The sequence below is a fragment of the Sciurus carolinensis genome, chromosome 9 (genome assembly GCF_902686445.1).
Source record: "Sciurus carolinensis chromosome 9, mSciCar1.2, whole genome shotgun sequence".
Classification (NCBI taxonomy): Eukaryota; Metazoa; Chordata; class Mammalia; order Rodentia; family Sciuridae; genus Sciurus; species Sciurus carolinensis.
In genome coordinates this window covers 8,443,617-8,461,883 of record NC_062221.1, presented here as the reverse complement: position 1 = coordinate 8,461,883, position 18,267 = coordinate 8,443,617, and the positions used below count along the sequence as shown (strand labels likewise).

At 44.9% G+C, this 18,267-nt stretch overlaps 2 protein-coding genes across 3 annotated transcripts in view; one reads left to right on the top strand and one right to left on the bottom strand.

Annotated features, from left to right (window-relative positions):
• The window catches only part of Hps3 (HPS3 biogenesis of lysosomal organelles complex 2 subunit 1), a 34,828-nt gene that overhangs the window by 5,118 nt on the left and 11,443 nt on the right, over positions 1–18,267 (top strand). For both annotated transcript variants that reach the window (XR_007110269.1, XM_047564907.1), the window contains exons 2-10: positions 247–741; positions 1,277–1,448; positions 1,543–1,628; positions 4,837–5,029; positions 9,181–9,262; positions 11,809–11,963; positions 13,772–13,880; positions 17,054–17,235; positions 17,979–18,159. Coding sequence is in view for 1 of the 2 variants with exons in the window: in XM_047564907.1 (XP_047420863.1) it covers positions 247–741; positions 1,277–1,448; positions 1,543–1,628; positions 4,837–5,029; positions 9,181–9,262; positions 11,809–11,963; positions 13,772–13,880; positions 17,054–17,235; positions 17,979–18,159 (1,655 nt within the window). In the remaining variant the exon portion in view is untranslated. The remainder of the gene's footprint in view (positions 1–246; positions 742–1,276; positions 1,449–1,542; positions 1,629–4,836; positions 5,030–9,180; positions 9,263–11,808; positions 11,964–13,771; positions 13,881–17,053; positions 17,236–17,978; positions 18,160–18,267) is intronic.
• Cp (ceruloplasmin) overlaps positions 16,301–18,267 on the bottom strand; it is a 52,135-nt gene continuing 50,168 nt past the window's right edge. Inside the window, exon 19 of the mRNA XM_047564905.1 lies at positions 16,301–17,165. Within this exon, the coding sequence (XP_047420861.1) occupies positions 17,119–17,165 (47 nt within the window). The 3' untranslated portion in view covers positions 16,301–17,118. The remainder of the gene's footprint in view (positions 17,166–18,267) is intronic.

The following is an 18,267-nucleotide window of genomic DNA, read 5'->3' as shown; positions in this document are numbered from 1 at the left end:
GACATAGGGAATGACAGGGGAGCTTCTGTGTGTGACAGGGTAACAGGGAGGTTACCTGAGGATACTGAAGGGGGGAGCGATTGCACTTCAGAACCTCAGTGCCTGATGCAGCTTAAAAATGCACCCAAGACTCTGTTACTCAGGTTGTCCTTTCATTCAGTCTTTAGTCCTCTCTCTGCGTTCCAGTTCACGATGGCGAAGTAAGTGTAACTACAAATGCCAAGTGTGATCTCACTTCCTTTTCAGGAGACTATTTGGTAGCAATCGAAGAGAAAAACAAAGCCACGTTTCTGCGCGCCTATGTGAACTGGAGAAGTAAAAGGACCGAGAACTCTCGTGTGTGCATTCGAATGGTGGGACACAACGTGGAGGTGCCCTTCAGAGACAGCTTCAGGGACCAAATGTCTATTGTCGAAATGCCCCTTTCCGAGGCCCCCTTGTGCATTTCCTGTTGCCCCGTGAAGGGAGACCTCCTTGTTGGCTGCACAAATCAGTTAGTGTTATTTAGTCTGAAGTGTCAGGTCATCGATGAGGAATTCTCAGTCCTGGACTTTGAACGTTCGCTAATCATACATATAGATTGCATCACTCCTGTCGAAATTTCTTTTTGTGTTGGATATGTTGCTGTCATGTCAGACTTAGAAGTCTTAATTCTAAAACTGGAGTCGGACCCTAAAAACGGAGAGAGAGTTAACCACCATTCACACAAGACCCACACTCCAGTGAATCGGACAGAAGAAGGTAAATAAATAATGGATCTAACTTATTTTCTTGCTTTGGGCGTGGAGAAAACTTTCACCCTTGGCAGTCTCTAAAGGACTTTAGCCACATTATTTGCAGATTGAGTTACTCCTGTTATGTCAGATGTGGCTCTATGGTCTGGCAGTCTGTATCTTCTTCTGCAGCATATGAATGTATTTTCACACATACGTGTCCATACAAGTAATGGAACAGCTGTGCTGCGGGAGGGTTTCTAGTCCTGGTTCTCCTATGATGAGTTGAATGACTTGGAGTAACGCCATCTCTCATGCAGTTCCCTCGTGTATACAAGGGGATGATGATACCTGTCCTGCTGCACTTTATCAGTGGGGAGCAGTAAACGTGCAAGTGCTGAGACTCTTCAAAACCACAGTGCCCTGTAAATGTGGAAATGTGGGTGTGGAAATAAAATTGCTGTACGTCTGTCGAGTTGGTGGGGGGGATATTGGGAAATCCGATTTTCTGTCAAACAGGTAGAGTAGTTTTTGAAGTTAAATCTTTGGTTTTATTTTTTAAGGCACTGGCAGTAAAACGTCACAGCTTGAGCCGGATGATTTTGTGATCTGCCAAAAGCCCACGGAACTTCTTGGGGAGAAGAGTGAGCAGTCTGGGCTCTCGGTCACGCTGGAGTCCATGGGCTGGGCTGATGGAAGCACAGAATACTGCCACGTTCGGCACCTGCTGTACAGGTATTCGAGAGCTCGTTACTCACCAGTGTTTGGTGTTTATGGACTGCCCTCGAGTACAGGCAACTTAGATTTTTCCCTTTTTTCCAACCCACAGACGTTTTACTCCTGATGTCTCATTCTACAGCCTGTCTGATGAAATCAAGTTGCATTCCCTTCACCTGCTCCCCGTTTTCCACACAGGTAGGTGAGGCAGCACTGCACAGCGAGGTGACAAGGCTGGGGCAGGTGGGGAGACCAGCGCAGAAGCTGGATTGGGCTCTTCACTGGGTCCCTGTGACCCTGGACAAATCCTCAGTAAATCCTGTGAGCACTACAGAGGGAAAGCGTGTGTCATGCCCTGGAGAGGGCGTGACAGCCAAAGCCCGTTTTCTTTTTTGGAAAGCTCTCTGGGCCCAGAAAAGCAGATTGGAGACTGTTAAAGCTGAGGTGTTTCTGGGTTCCAGCTGCGTGTTTGACAGTTTCTCTGATGACCTTGTGAAAATGTGGACTGAATGGAAATTCCTTCAGAGCGGTGGCTTTCAACCCTGCCAAGAGAGAGCTTCAACTGGCGGCTTTTAAAATTCCAGAGGCCGAGGCCCTACAAGCTGGAGGTTCTGATTTGATTGGTCAGCATTGGCTCCTGGGCATCAGCATTTTTTAAATGCTCACCAGGAGTCTAATGGTTTCCGAGATTGAGAACCACCAGTAGGCGTTGTACCTGGTCATGGCCTGTTTAACTTTTTTAGATGTTGTCTAGAAAAAGGTATAAGTATTATTCTAGTTCAGTGGCTCTGTAACCTCACTTACCTTTTTCTTCCAGTAAACATTAGTAGAGTGTCAGCTGTGTTGAGCATTGTGCCAAGTCCTAGTGAAGCCCAAGCAGGCAGTGCGTTTGCCCCTGTGGAATTATCATCCTGGGGAGGCAGACATTAATGGAATAGTCACAAGATCACACTGAGATGAGCGCTCAGTGAGGGAGGAACCCCACTGTAACAGCCTGTAACCGAGGAGCCTGACCCGGCTTGGGGTCCCGCTTGGGGTCTGGCAAGGCTTCCCGAGGCAGAGGATGGACTGGGCCTCCTGGGATGGCAGGCTGCTGCAGGAAGGGAGAGCTGCAGACAGGAAGCAGCACAGGCTCCCTGGTGGGGGGAGAATCTCACGTTTGAGGAACTGAGAGACGCAAGACCAGGGAGCATGCAGCAGAGGAGAGGGTGGAGACAAGGCTGGAGACCAGACAGGACCAGGGGCCACATTAAGGGTCAGTTCTTTAACTCAGTGAGCTTCCCAGAGCACCTGGAACAAAAGCACCCAAGTGTGTCCCTGGCCACCATGACCCTGACTCTGAACTCGTCTTGTCTCACTCAGCCCACTGAGTGTGCCCCGACCCCCGTGAAGGAGGTATGTACAGCGAACTTCCTTTCTTCCTCAGACATGCCAAGTGCATTTTTGTGGAAGACCTGTTAATTCCCACTTCCTCGGATCTTGTACGATTGCATTAGGGTCATTTCGGTGTACACCTTAAACATAACCTCATCACAGGGGATGTCCCTGACCTCAGTTTATGTACCCTTGTCCTCACACTGTGAAATTTTCTCATTTGTCCTCCACCCCAAGCCCCGTCACTAGCATACGGGTTCTGCAGGCAGAGTCTTGTTCCCTGCTGTGTCCCTGGAACTCAGGACAGCAGCACTTCAGTAGGTACCTGATGGATACTCACTGGACAGATGGGTGGATGGTTGATACGTGTGAGCTGGGCCCTAGAGGAGGAGAGAAGTTTTAGAAGATTCTGATAAGGGAACCAGCAGGGTATAAAATCAGGTTTGTTTGGACATTAGCGAGCAGTTCTGCTTGGCTAGAGCCCAAGACGTGTAGGGAAGAAGAGGGAGAGGAAACCTGGACAGTTGACTTTGGGCCAGTTGTGAAGAATACAGAATTGGGTTTCTGGTACTAATGGATGTCTGTGAAGGGTGTCAGGAAGAGGAGTATTTGGGGAAAAACAGAAACCAAACAAAGAAAACCCCTTTGGTTAAGAATGGTTTCCAGCACAGTTAGAAGACTAAGCAGTGAACCCCGGTGCCCGTGACAGTTTCCATAGTGAGCCCTCCCCTGCTCAGATCAGGCTGCTGGATGTAAAGCCCGTGTTGACAGCATTCCACCCATAACATTTCAGCATATGTCTCTAAAAGGAGATGATACTTTTACTTAAACTCAAAAGTATCATTTCACAGTTAAAAATTCATTAGCTATCTAGTCAGTGTTCAAAGTTTCTTGATTGTCTAAAATTTTTGTCTCTAATTCTTTTGTTTGAATCAGGTATACAAATAAGTAAGGTCCTCACTTTGTGATTGATGGCTATCTTGTAAGTTTCTTAATATGTAGGTTCTTTCTTTTTATCCTCTTTACTTTGTAATTCACTTAGCAAGGAACCAAATTGTTCCTTTGAAATTTCTCACATCCTGAATTTTGCCAGCTGACTCTTTACAGTGTTATTTAACATGCTGCTGTGTCCACAGTATTTCCGCAGGAGTTGGTAGTTAGATCTAATCCTGCACCGTCCTGTGTACCTAAGCCATGTTGCTATTGAACACTTAAAATGTGACGAGTATAAAGTGAGATATATGTTAGGAATAAGTAGACTGAAGACTTTGTACAAAAATACAATAAGAATCTCATTAACTTTTTTGTTTATTGCTTATTCAAATGATAATATTTTGAATGTGTTGGATTAACACAATGTTACTAAAATTTTACTTGTTTCTTTTTATACTGTTTAATTTTTTTTTTTTTTTTTGGTTTTAGGAATTAAACCCAGGAGTACTTTACCACAGAGCCATATCCCCAGCCCTTATTTTTTATTTCGAGACAGGATCTTTCTAAGTTACTGAGGGTCTCACCAGGTTGCTGAGGCTGGCCTTGTGCTGTGATCCTCCTGCCTTAGCTTCCCAAATTGCTGGGATTGTAGGCATGTGCCAACACACCTGGCTCTTTTTACTTTTTAAAATGTGATTACTAGCAAACTTTAAATTACAGTTGTGGCTCACATTATATTTCTACTAACTGTGCTGGTCTAGACTCAGGCTTAATCGGAATATTATTATTATTATATTTTTGTAACACAAGTATATCACTGGTGGACAGCCTGTGGTTATTGGGTGGATTTTTGTGTGATGCTATCAGCCATTGATGATCATTATTTAGTTCTGTTCATTCATTAGGGAGTCACAGAATGGTGATACTCTAAGCTTGTCACTTTTTTCGTTTCTTACTGGCATTCTTCATAAAGAGCAACTCCCCCTTAGCAGCTCTTTGGTTACCCACTGAAAACAGTTTGCATTGAAAAGTCGGGGTATTGATTCTCCCCTTTTCTTACTGGCTTCATGGTATTTCTGTCTTTTGTTTTTGAATGTAGGTTTGCTCACCTCTGATGGAAAAAATGTGTCTCAGGAAAAAGAGTTGCTGAGCCTCTTTTGCTTTTTCTCCCTACCTCACGTGGGCTATCTCTACATGGTGGTCAAGGCTGTTGAATTAATGTCGATCTACCAGTACCCTGAGAAGTCTCAGCAGGCCGTGCTCACGCCACAGTTTTTACACGTCATCACAAGGTACTATTGCAGTTTACTTGCTGGGCTTTTTTCTTTTTCTTTTTTTTTTTTTTTTTTTTTTTGGTGCTGGGGATCGAACCCAGGGCCTTGTGCATGCAAGGCAAGCACTCTACCAACTGAGCTATCTCCCCAGCTCCACTTGCTGGCCTTTGAGTCACTTATTTTTCTGTAAGTGCTTGAGATGCTGCCTAGATCCTAACCGAGAATCGTGTGAATCCGAAGAGAGCACTGGAAATCAGTCAGTTGTTTCAGTCTTTGCAAGTCTGTGCTGATGGCCTGTGCCTGCCTTTCCAGTGTTAAAGATTTGGACTCCGACTTTGTCTTTGTTTTGTTTCTTTAGACTGTCTGTGATACCCGTGGGTACCAGGCTAAGGCTCCTCATAATGGAGATCTTCATGGGAAATTCCAATGGGAGTCAGTGGGGCTGGTCAAGACATCTCTAGGTTCCTTTCAGATTTCCTTTTCTCATTGCTGCCATATTCTTTCAGTGTGAATCAAGTTATTTCTAAGTGGTTTAGAACTGTGAAGGGACAGAAAGATGATCTGATTCCACCCTTTGATTAGTACAGGTGGGAACCGTTCACAGCGAGGTCATGTGGATGTTAGCTGAAGTCACGCGCTGGTCAGTGCTAGTTGTCTTCTCCGTAGTCTTGCCCTAGTGTGCAGGCGCGTAAACTGGTTCTTGAGCAGGAGTGTGATCTCATTTCCTTTTATCTCAACAGTAAGTGATGCTTTTGGCTCTGTTTCCTGTTTCTGGAGTTCAGATTCTGTTCAGGGCATTGCTTTGAACTCTCTGGCCAAGCAACCGTGAATAAGATACACCATCTACTTTCTACAACAGTGTAGGAGAAGAGCAGAGACACAAAGCGGCACACACACCAGGGGATTGTTGAAAAGTGTCTTATGCTTCTTGAAATTGCCATTTGTACCGGGAGTGGTAGGGAAAGTACTTTTGACTAGGTCCTGAGAGCTGTTTCAGATAGGTGGTTGTGTTTGAAGCGAGGCCTCCAAGTTAGCATTTTGAGGGATGGAGATTAGAAGAGATGGGCATTATAGGTAGAGGGAAGGCATAAACAAAGGCTGTGTTTAGTTTTTCAGAAACGTTGATACTTAATTGCACAGGATGGTGATTCTTACTGGGCAGCAATACGGGAATCTCCAGCAGGTGCTCCAGTGTATTCAGATGACACAGAAGCCACCTGGGGACTCTGCTGCCCTCTCCTCCTGAATTCTGGAACCCGGAGAAATGCTGTCAGAGGGAGCGTGTCTCCAAAGTGAACGTCGTGGAGGGAGCTAGACTTGCCAGTGGTCAGGGGCAGTGATGTTCTTTGACTAGGAAGAAGCGGAAAAGGACACAGTGGTGGGAGTGAGGCCTGAGACTGAGGGATCCTGTAGCATTTGAAGTAGAGAAAGTGATGTGACCCCAGTATTGCATTAGGAACGTAAGTGGTGGCCGCTCTGGAGGATGGATTGACATTGATAGATAAGCTGTGGGGACATTTCAGGAGAGGATACTAAGGGGCCAGGGCTGGCAGTGCCAGTGAGAGAAGGAGTGGGTGGGAGAGTCTGCACAGGAGCGTTCCTCGGGGTCGTGGATGATGGGGGGTCAGGAAAACCCCATTGGCTTTGAGCCTGATCTTATGAGAGAAAGGAAGCTGGAGTGATGTGGGGCAAAAGAGAAGTTTTGTTTAGGCACTTGGGTTTGTGATGCTTGTGGAATGTCAAGAAGAAATGCTAAGTAGGCTTTCGGACACATGGAGGAACATAGGTGAGGGGAAAGAGGACAACTTAGACATTCACTACAGCAAAAATGAGCTGCCTCTCAAAGCAGTGTGCCTGACCAAGGGTGTGTAGACAGCGAAAGTCATCAGAGATCCAAACTCTGGTGAAGGTTCCATGAGCAAGAGGAAGATGAAAGAGTCTGAAGGCTGCAGAGGAAGCTCGAAAACTGCAGCATCTCAGAAGCCACGGAAGGGAGAGAGAGGGAGGAAGGGTAGAATGTTCCCTTCTGTCCCCAGACTCGAAGACCGCTTCATTCCGTCTCTGCTCAAGTGTGGGCCGGATGCTGCAGTTGCAGGACCACTAAGTCATGCCTCTCTCCTGTGTCTAAGTCTGGACCTAATTTGGAATGCAGACTCCTGAAAACAGGATTCAGAGGGTCTGAAGGGACTTTGCATTTCTGGGTTTTGACTGCCTCCAGGTTGGAAATTACTGGGGCTTTTCTTAGTATCAGCACCAAATGATATTCTGACAGCATTCATTTGACTGTAGAGCCATTAGACATTGGAACAGTAGTTGTTTTAGGTAAATTCAGATTCTTATTAATGATCCCCAAGTCCTGTTTTTTAAAATCATTTTTTGAAAAAATGAACTCCTCTTTTTTTTTTTCTTTTTGGTACAGGGATTGAACTCAGGGACACTCGACCACTGAGTCACATCCCCAGCCCGGTTTTGTATTTTATTTAGAGACAGGGTCTCACTGAGGTGCTTAGTGCCTCGCTTTTGCTGAAGCTGGCTTTGAACTCTCGATCCTCCTGCCACAGACTCCTGAGCCACTGGAAAAAAAAATGAACGAATTTTCTATGTTTTTAATTTTATCTAGTAGATACATATTTTAGAAATACCTTGTGCCATGTTTGTCTTGAAAAGTGTCTGGAAGATTGGTGTTTGCATATCTTCACAGTTTTTTTTTTTTTCATTTTTTTTTTTAAGGCTCAAAGAACAATGTAAAATCAGTAAAATACCAATCTTACAGACATATGTGCATGGGAAGCCCTTCATAACCTTACACACTGGAGTCAGCAGTGTCAACAGTCGGTACACAGCTGACCTGCTGTTCTTTTTTTGCGATTCTTGTGCTGCTGCGAGTTTTTTGGTGGAAGGGGATGACACTGCCCGCTGTTGGGCGGATTATTTCAGTTAACCTTATTCTTCTATTAAGCTTCTGCTCCTGTCGTTGGTATTCCAGTAACGGTCAGCGAGCCGGATCACTGTGGGGGAAGAGAGTCAGAGGCCCTGCGCCTGCACCTCCAGAACCTCAGGGACATTGCCCTTCGTGGTCATAGCTGCGGTCACTGTCACTCTGACTGCAGGAGCTTGCTCTGCTCCCCACTCTCTGCTTCCCGAGGTTGCTACCTGCCCCAGATCTGTAAGTGCTGGTGCTGCTGCCCCGGTCACTGCGATGACTCCAGAAGTCGTTTCCAGCACTGTGGAATGGACACTGGTCGTGGCTGAAGCAGAGGTGGAAGCCAATGGCTGGAGAGCGTCCTGGCTGAACGCCCGTACTTACCGCTGTTGCACGGAGTCTGCCGGCTGAGACCATGCCAGGGGCCTTCTGGTGAAGGAGCCCTTCCACTGCAGTGTTCCTTAGGTTTGCTTTAGTCCTCCGCTTGGTTATTTCAAGGCGTTGGGTTGCCTTCAGCTTTATAGTATGTTTGAAAAGTCTTGTGGTCGCACCACAAGATGTATTTGGTAGCAACTTCTAAGGAAATCATCAGCTGCTTTAATGTCAGTATTGGTGTTGACTTAGGTTACCCCCTCAGATGACAGCCAGGTGTCCGTATTGGCCGTCTCTAAGTGTTAGAAGCAGCCTGGGGCTGTGACAGGAGATAGAGGAGAGCGAAGATCCAGGAGCCTGGGGTCTAATGGGCTCAGGTCTTGGCCAGAACGAACCTTGCTCTAGGGTTAGAGCGCTCTAATACTCCTGCCGTCTCATTCTCGGCTTTACGGTTGATCCGTGTGTGCCTAGTCCAGGCTGGTGCCCAGCTCAGTCCAGGCTGAATTTCATCCTGAGATGGGTGGGGGAGCACAACAGTCAGGAACAGGTTCTAATCTCAGCCTTCATGGTCACCATCTGTGCCTTGGGCAGACCCGGGGCGTCTGAATGAGGACATTGACCCAGATCCGCAATCTTTCCCCGGGGTGTACGTCACTCACACACGAGCTTCGTAGGGGTCGGCGTGTTGTTCTGCCTCTGGAGGTTCCGCTACAGCAGGGCCGAGGCGGGCACGGGGACGCCGGCACTGCCTCCCTGGAAGCATCTCCCTTGCCAGCACTCCAGCGCCTGCGTCCGCCCATGTCGCCATTGCTGCCTAATGCGCAGCCCTGCCGCCTTGGCCTCCGCGTGCTCAGCGCCTCTCTCTCTTCCTCAGCAACAACCTGCAGTGCTTCACGGTGCGGTGCAGCGCAGCGGCTGCCCGGGAGGAGGACCCGTACATGGACACCACCCTGAAGGTGAGCACTGGCTGGCGGTCCTGGGGAAGCCTGGGGGTCAGAAAGCAACGCTGGTGCCTGCATGTTTGCCCTGGGCCTCAGCCTGGCCCTGGAGACCTGGAGCTGCCTCATTCGTTGGGTTAGAGCTTTGGGAGGTGAAATAGTAAGCGCTGTGTGATCTGCGGTTCAGCTGAGTCTTTTAAGATTGCTTAGAATCGTTCCACTCCCAGCGGCTTAGTACAGTTTTAAAGTTTGGTGAAGAATATGTACAGTGTAACTTCAGAGAAGGGAGTTTATGCCTCCATATGCCATGATTTTTTATTTTAAACAGAAATATTGGGGGCAATTGTACAGAGCTATTAATAAAACAGTCTAGATATCAACATACTCAGCACAACATTGAAGGCATTGGAGGCATTAAAAGGATTTATTCATACTATTATTGGATATGCCTGAAATTCTTTGATTTTCCAAGCCTTCCGGAATCTTCTATACTTAGTCTAATAGTTAATGGACATGCTAGATCAATAACCTCCTTTTTTGTAAGAGGCTGTATGTTTAGTTTCAGAAAAGCTCTTGACCACAAAGTAAGTGTAGGCAATTTTAGCATCATCTCCTGACCCTGCATGTCTTTTCTCAGAACCGTACTGACTGCATGATTTTCATCTGCACTATTTTACCCTGAAGGATAAGCTGTTTAAATGCATGTTTGTTATGAAAATACCTCCTGTGTGCAAGAAACCCCCAAATCGTGATGGCCCACTTTTCAGGCAGCTCATGTCTGCCTGGCACCTGGCGCTCCACAGCAGTGCTGTGCCATCCAGCCGGCCCCACAAAGTGCCCAGGGTGTCCGAGGTGCCCTCACTACAGTTGCTGTTGCCTGGCTTGGGATTAAGTGATGGCGTTTTGTGGAGTGTGGGCTCTGGGTTCGCAGTGACTCCTGTCGCCATGGCCTGTCTGTGGTTTCCTGACACCGTCCAGGTTTTCTGAGTGCCTCCAGCTGCCTGGTAAACCGGACCCACAGATTTCACACGCCTTCTTGAGTGTAAGATGCACGCATAGGCCTTTCAATAGGATGTTTTAAAATAAAGGTTATTTCCCCAGTAAAAATGGAAAGATGACATAGATGGAAACCTTCCATCTCCATTCTTCATCCTTCTCTTCCTTCACCTGACCTCTTCAACCCTCAGAAAGCCCTGGACTCACACAGGGCGGTGATGCAGCTTGGGCTACTTGATGGATTGAAGCAGGATCAAACTACATTTGAAAACAATTACAATTCCATGTCTTCTGAGCATGAAACCAGAGGGAAGGGACAGGAAGAGACAAAGGGTAGAGTGGCAACTGGTGGGGAGGCTGCCTGGAGGCCAGGGGTGATCCCATTGCATGGCGCCCCTCCCTCTACTCCACCAACTCTCCAATCCTCAACGCCACCTGAATGAGCATACAGCCACCCAGCCCAGCCTACTGGCTGACTCAGGCTCTGGAAGCTCTGGTATCTGAAAAAGATTTCACAGCTTCAGAGTTTGGTCCAAAGTGCATGTGTGGTTGGGTGTGTGTGTATAACTGAACTGAACCCAAGGCCTCGCTCACGAAAGCATTCCCAGCCTTTGTGTATTTTATTCTGAGGCAGGTTCTCTCCATGTTGCGCGGGCTGGCCTTGAGCTTGAGATCCTCCCGCCTCCAGAGCAGTGGCCACCGTGCCTGGCTGGTGTGGCTTTTACCCTCCCTGTCCTCTGAGATTCTGGTTCCTGCTCCCTAGCCAAAGCCAACTTAACTATTTTTATGAATGAAAATATGAATACAGATGTCTTCCCGGCCACCTTGCACAAGGGCTGACGAAGGTGGCCTCAGAGGCTAACCCGCGGCAGGGAGGAGAGGGCAGCGATCGCGCCTTCTTCTCATCCCGCCGGATGGTCCGCAGGAGCGGCGTTTTACCTGGTGTAAACCGAGAGCCCGCCTGTTCCGGGGCGAACACGCAGGGCCATCCAAACGTAGAAGCTTTTTTATTTTTTGAGTAGAGGAGGGCATCCAGGGCAGGCACTTCACCACTGAGTTGCATCCCCGGCCCTTTTCCTTTTCTCTTTTGAGACAGAGTCTTGCCCAGGCTGGCCTTGAACTTGCATAAGCATTTCTTGCACACATCCACCCACAAAACAAAACAAAACATTGTATGTACTTTATGTGCTGCAGACTCCCCTTTCGTAGGGCCTGATCTTGCCGGTTTGGCACATCCAGAGCCACCGCTAGTGGCAGGTTGTCAGCTCAGGGCTGCTCTCCTCTGGGCGTCTGCAGGAGCCAGTCCTCAGGAGCGCCTGCTGCACCGTCTGCGGTTAGTCAACCAGACTGCGTTTGTGGGTTGAGTAGCTCTTTTAAATATTATAAACAGAGGGCTAGTTCCATAGGCTCAGATAACCTCCTCACTCTTAAGAACACCTCCTCACTCTTGGATTTTTTGGAGGTGGTGGGGAGCAGAACAGATTTTATCAGACAGGCAGACTGATGTTGGAAGGTTAATGCTCACATGCTTTTGTTCTGGTTATGTTTGTGATTTCTTCCTCTCCTAGGCTTGCCCACCTGTCAGTTTGGATGTCTGTGCTTTAAGAATACAGCTTTTCATAGGCTTGAAAGCCATCTGTCACTTTAAAAACCACATCATACTCTTGACCAAAGCAGAGCCTGAGGCCATTCCTGAGAGAAGAGAGTCACCCAAGAGGCTTCTGTAAGCATCCCCTGCCCCAGACACTCCTGCGTGAATCTGGAATGAATTGTTCCTGGTATATTTTGTGTGTCTTACTTTATCTTTTTTTAAAAATGAAACTTGGAATGATCAGCTGGTTTTTCTATGATGTTCTTTTTCTAGAGGAAATTAAGGAGGTTCTAAAGATCTCTGTGATGTCCTTTATAATTCACCATGGAACTTTCAAAAGAAAATGATTTATAAAAGAGTTTCAGTAAAAATCAGTGATATTTTAGCGAAGAATTTTAAAAACACGCTTTTCTTTATAATTAAAGGGAAAGACAGAGCCTGTGCTCCTAACCCAGACCATAAGACTTTTTGCTATTTTTCTTTTTTGACCTTTCAGTAGTTACATTTTTATCTACTGAATGTTTTCTACTGTTGCCAAAAGAAATTAATAATGTGTTTCTCACCTGAACACATATCCAAGATCTTTAGATATTTGTATATCTGCCTTAAAATAAAATAGCATTTTTAGCTGGGCATGGTGGTGCACACTTGTTATCCCAGCAACTTAGGAAGCTGAGACAGGAGGATGGCAAGTTCAAGGCCAGCCTCAACAACTTTGCAAGAAACTGTCAAAATTGAAAAAAATTGCATTTTTATGACATTAATCTCTAGTTAACTCTTAGGTTTTCTGCTTTCACATTGTCCAGAGTAGAACACTTAATTCCAGATAGCTAATGCTTCTGGTTGATGTTTTTTACATTGTGAATTTAGTAGTAGGGAATGTAATCTAAGATGAACATTCCTTTAAGGAAATTTTAATCAGAAAAGAAATCCATGGGGGCAGGGGAGCATCTAGTGTATTTCAAGTGCAACACAGGTTTGTACTCTCAACATGAATTTTTGTTTTTTTAATTGTTTGTGCCTTGCTTTTTCCCACTAGCAGGATCTGGTCACACTCTAACGTACATAAGAGTGGTCTGAGACTGATGGATCCTATAAGCTTTAGGGTGAGAAGAGAATCAATTTGCACTGTTGTATATTTGACATTTTAAAAGTATAGTATTTTAAAATGATTTTTAAATTTTTAATTTATTTGAAAATCTATTTGATCAAAAATTCTCAAATAGGAGCTACGGAGGTCGTAGGTCCGTGGTAGAGTGCTTACCTAGCATGTGAAAGCTAGGTAAGCACCGCAGCACCACATAAAAAATAAATAAATAAAATTTAATGTAAAAAATCCTCAAATAATTTTTTAAAATATTTTTATTGGTTATTGCTGAACCTTCATTTTATTTATTTACTTATATATGGTGCTGAGGATTGAACTCAGTGCCTCACACATACTGGGCAAGCGCTCTACCACTGAGCCACAACCCCAGGCCATCAAATAATTTTTATTAAAGAAAATGCCTTACAGTGAAAGCAAGAGGTAAGATTGTGCTTTAAATCTTAAAATCATCCGAGTCTTCTGCATTTTCCCAGCAGCTAAGTGTCTGCATATTGTTTCTTCTTAGATTTGTGGTCTTGGACATGGCCAGCTGGCCCCAGGGACCCCTGAAGGCCACCTGCAGGAGAGAGCCAGGCTCAGGGACACTCTCAGCCTGCAGGGGTCTTGTTGGTTTTCTGAGTTTATTGCTCAGTTGAGCACACTTGAAGAGTGAGCTGGAAGCATCTGGGTTATCAACACGTGATAGTTACAGAATATTAAATGCTGAAGGCCTGTGTAGTATTGCAAAGTAATGTTCAGTGAAGATTGACTGTACAGCTAAGCACTGAAGAAAACAGTGAAAGCTGTGTCCCATGTTTTATCTTACACTTCATAACCTTTGTTTTGCTTTTAGTTCTAGGAAAGACAACAGTGTTAAGAACAAAATACCTCCTGCAGTCGAGGCTGGGTGGAATTTGTACATTGTGAATACAGTCTCACCAGTACAACTGTACAAAGAAATGGTACCTTTTTCAGATTTCTGGTTCTTATTTGTAGAAACAGAATGAAATGATGATCACACATTGATTCTGATTACCACGCACTCAGCACGCCCCCGACACCAGCTCCCAGGCTCTGACGGTGGAGTGTGTCTTTTTGACCTTCTTGTTTTCAGTTTTGACAATTGAGGAGCCCCTAGAAATTCCCTTCACTACAGTCAAGAGTCCTTTATTCACACCTGCTCTCCTAAGAGGATCACATGCCAGTCTACAATACATAGCCTTTGACCTTGACTTTGAACCTGAGTAAAGAGAATCCTGACATGGAGGTGAAAAGAATCTAAGGCTATTTATCCCTATTTCACTGTCCTTTCTTTGAAATGGTAATAGTGTGTCCTGGGGCACTCAGCCACTGCCGCTGCAGCACCATTGAACTGGAAGGGACCTGGAACAGGCATCCTTATTCCTGTTCTATGAGTGACAGCTTTCGCTCATCCCTAGTGATGTGTGTGTGTGTGTGTGTGTGTGTGTGTGGTGCCTGGAACTGAACCCAGGGCCTCATGCATGCTAGGCAAGTGCTCTTCCACTGAGCTCCATCTCCAACCCTTTTTTTTTTTTTTTTTTTTTTTTGACTATTTTGAGACAGGGTCTCTTTATATTGCCCAGGCTGGCCTCAAATGTGTGTTCCTCCTGCCTCAGCCTCCCTGGTAACTGGGATTACAGGCCTGCATGACCATGCCCAGGTTCCTGCCATTTATAACTCTTTATTTTGAAATAATTTCAAACATTCCAAGAATAAGAGTAGTACAGAGAAAACCTGCATATTTCCCACTCATCCACGTCAATATTTCACCCCGTTTTCTTCTCTTTGTACTCTTATGCTTTCTCAAAACCCACATTCCCACACCCTCCATTCATTGGAAGGTATATTTAGTACACCTTAGTCTTTTGTCCCTAAACACTTCAGTGTATATTTCCTAAGAATCAGGATATTCTCTTGTATAATCACAGTACAGTCAGATGCTTCAGTAAATTTTACCTTGATACAATATCTAGTTGTGGATCATATTCCAGTTTTGTCAACTGACCCAGTAACGGCTTAAAGGCATCCCCGTGCCCTTCAGTCCAGGATCCAGTCTGGGGTCAGATAGTGTATTTAATCGTCATATCACTTTAGCCCCTTTGGATTGGAATATTTTTATAGCCTTTCTTTTTATTTTATGATATTCACATTTTTGAAAAACTTAATTTGCCCTTCTATCTTTTTCATTCCTTGAGAATGGTCTGCATTTTGGGTTTTATTAGATTTTTCTTTCATGATTAGATTCAGGTGATGCATTCTTAGAATATTGCATAGATGGTGTGTTTTATGAGGGTGTCACTTCTATAGGTGCAGGATGCCCATCTGTCCCAATCAGGTCAATTGATAATATTATCTGATTTGTTCCTGGCAATTTTTGGGGGGTGTGTGAGGGGGAAACATACATTTGATTTTTTTCCTTTGTTGAATTGAAGATATGAGAAATCCAGATATGGCTGTTAAAATTCAGTGGAAAGTTGGAAATGTTGTTCTAGAGCTCAGAATAAGATGAGAAAGATCTGGCTGAGGACAAACGTTTGAAATTTATTTTATTTTATTTTTTATTTTTATTTTTTTGTGCATTAACAACTTTATTGAAGTATGTTTGGTATACAAAAAAGTGATAAGTATTTAATGTATAAAACTTAATGAGTTTGGAGGTAAACATACACCTGTGAAACTGTCACCACAGTCTATGCCATAAACATAACCACACCCCCCAAAAGTTTATATGCATTCTGGAACAGAACATCACAAGCATAACTATTATAGGAGGAAGTTTGCCCCTTCTTTTTTTTTTCTGGAATGAAGTTTATTTTATAAATAAAACTTCACATAGTAAAAAAAATAATGTTCAAACAATAGCAAAAGACACATGCCATTAGTTGCCTCTTGTGGTCTCCTGTCTGCCCTCCCCAGAAGCAGTTTGGTGTTTCTTTCCAGAGATTTCTTATGCAGCCATATCAACACGTGCATTGTTCTGTAAAGCACACAACCAGGAGCAAACTGTAACCATTTTGTTGCTTTCCTTTTTTCCTTAACAAATACCTCTTTGATATCACTGCATATCAGTAAATCTAGGGCTATTTGCATTTTGCTTTGCTTTGTTTTGTTTTGTTTTGTTTTATGTGATCCTGAGCATTGAACCCAGTGTCCCTGGCATTTTAATGCTGATACTTACATCAGCTTTGTCCTGTCTTTTTTATCTTTTTTAAAAAAATTTTTTAGGGGCTGGGGATATAGCTCAGTGGGTAGAGTGCGTGCCTTGCAAGCATAAGGCCCTGGGTTCAATCCCCAGCACCGCAAAAAAAAAAAAAAAATTTAGTTGTTGATGGACCTTTATTTCATTCGTTCATTTATATGTGGTACTGAGAATCGAACCCAGTGCCTCACACACGCTAGGCAAGTACTCTACCACTGAGCCACAACCCCAGCCCTTTTTTAGTCATTTCAGTTGAAAGTCTTAGACTCCATCTGGATGCTCTGACTGCTACAGTCCAAGTGTACTGATTGACTCAGACTGACTGTCGAGAATTTTGAGCCCACTGTGAGTTGTTGCAGCAGTGAACCTGAACTCATCAGTTGGAACTCGGAGAGGGACACTCAGTCTCAATTTGAAAGAGTTAAATCGTAGAACTTAAAAAAAAAAAAAAAGCTAGCCATTTCACATATGTTCACTAATTTCATCAAGTTGGGATCAGATCATTGCTGAGCCAACCTCACTGTTCATATTACCGCATTCTCTGGGCCTCGTGATGCTTCAAGCCATGTACTGAGGCAGCACTGACAACCATGTGCGTTAAACTGGATCATGGATTGTGGAGAAAGGAAGCAGCGGCTGGCTCCCTACTGAATGATACATGACCACTGAAATCAGTGGTTACTTTTTTTGTTTTTGGTGCTGGGGATCGAACCCAGGGCCTTATGCTTACAAGGCAAGCACTCTACCGACTGAGCTATCTCCCCAGCCCCAGTGGTTACTTTTAAACAGATTTAATATGCCCCCAGATTAATATTATTAACAAAATACATAGTTGTAAAGTAGACGTTCCTCAGCACTGGGGGCTTTGGGGTGTCTTTCTTCAGCAGCGTTAGCTTTTGTCCTCTGGGTTCTTAGGTCGACTACAGCAATACCTACAAGACCGTGAAAACGCAGAGCTGCATCCACCTGCTCAGCGAGGCTCATCTGCTAGTGAGGGCTGCCCTGATGGACACCGGCCAGCTGGAACCTGGAGAGAAAGCAGAGCTTTTAGAGGCCTTTAAAGAAAGCTGTGGGCACCTTGGAGACTGTTACAGCAGGTGGGTGACGTCTCTGCCACCCTGCTGCAGGAGCCCTCTTGCGTTGTGGGTGTGCTTGACAGCTGCTGCATCTCTGCTGTTACCTGAAGAACTGGGGAAACGTGAGAGGAGGTGGTTCATTCAGTCACTTATTTCACGAGCATTTATTGAGTACATGTTGTGTACCAGGCTTAGAGACACAAAGATGAATGTGCCCCACTTCTAGAATCACAGTTTGCTAGACGAGCAATAAATCTCAAGCTCATGAGTCTCCCACCACGTGAGGCGGAACATTTGAAAACTTTTCAGACTTTGGGGGCCGTGGCCGGTGAGAACCCCTGAGACGTTCCATTGCTTGCTTACTGTCTGTGAGTTAAGGGAGAGGTGTCAGCAGGACAGGCCCTGGTTTCAGTCTTGGTGGTCAGTGCTTTATCATGTCAGAAGGGGACCCTGGGGTGAAGAGTGACCCATGTGAGTGATTGTAAACTGACTTTGTCTACCTATAAAAACCGTTATTTTTAGAGACGGACACATCATGAATATTAAAATTTATCTAATGAATTAATTGTTCTATATTATAAGCATGCAAAAAGAAACTACATTAGTTAGAAAGACTTCGTAAAGTAAAACTTAGGAGTCTGTTCCAGTTACTAAGGGCATTTGTGATTGATGTCTTTGGAAGCGTGATCTGTGTTGTTACTGATGTGGTTAGACATACGGACTTAACACCCACAAACCTGTGGTGTTTCTTTCCTCCCCTTCAGGCTGGACACCCAGCATTCCCACCTGACCTTGCCGTACTATAAGATGTCTGGCTTGTCCATGGCTGAAGTCTTGGCACGTGTGGACTGGGCAGCGGAGAACGAACCACAGAAATATGAGAAGGGATTAATATTTTATATTAATCATTCACTTTATGAAAACCTGGATGAAGAATTAAGTGAAGTGAATATCATTTTTTATTTAGTTGTAGCAAGTGCTTTTGACTTTTCATTTTAGTAATTTATTTTATATCAAGTAATTTAGAAGGCAAGTTCCTAACATTTCCTTATT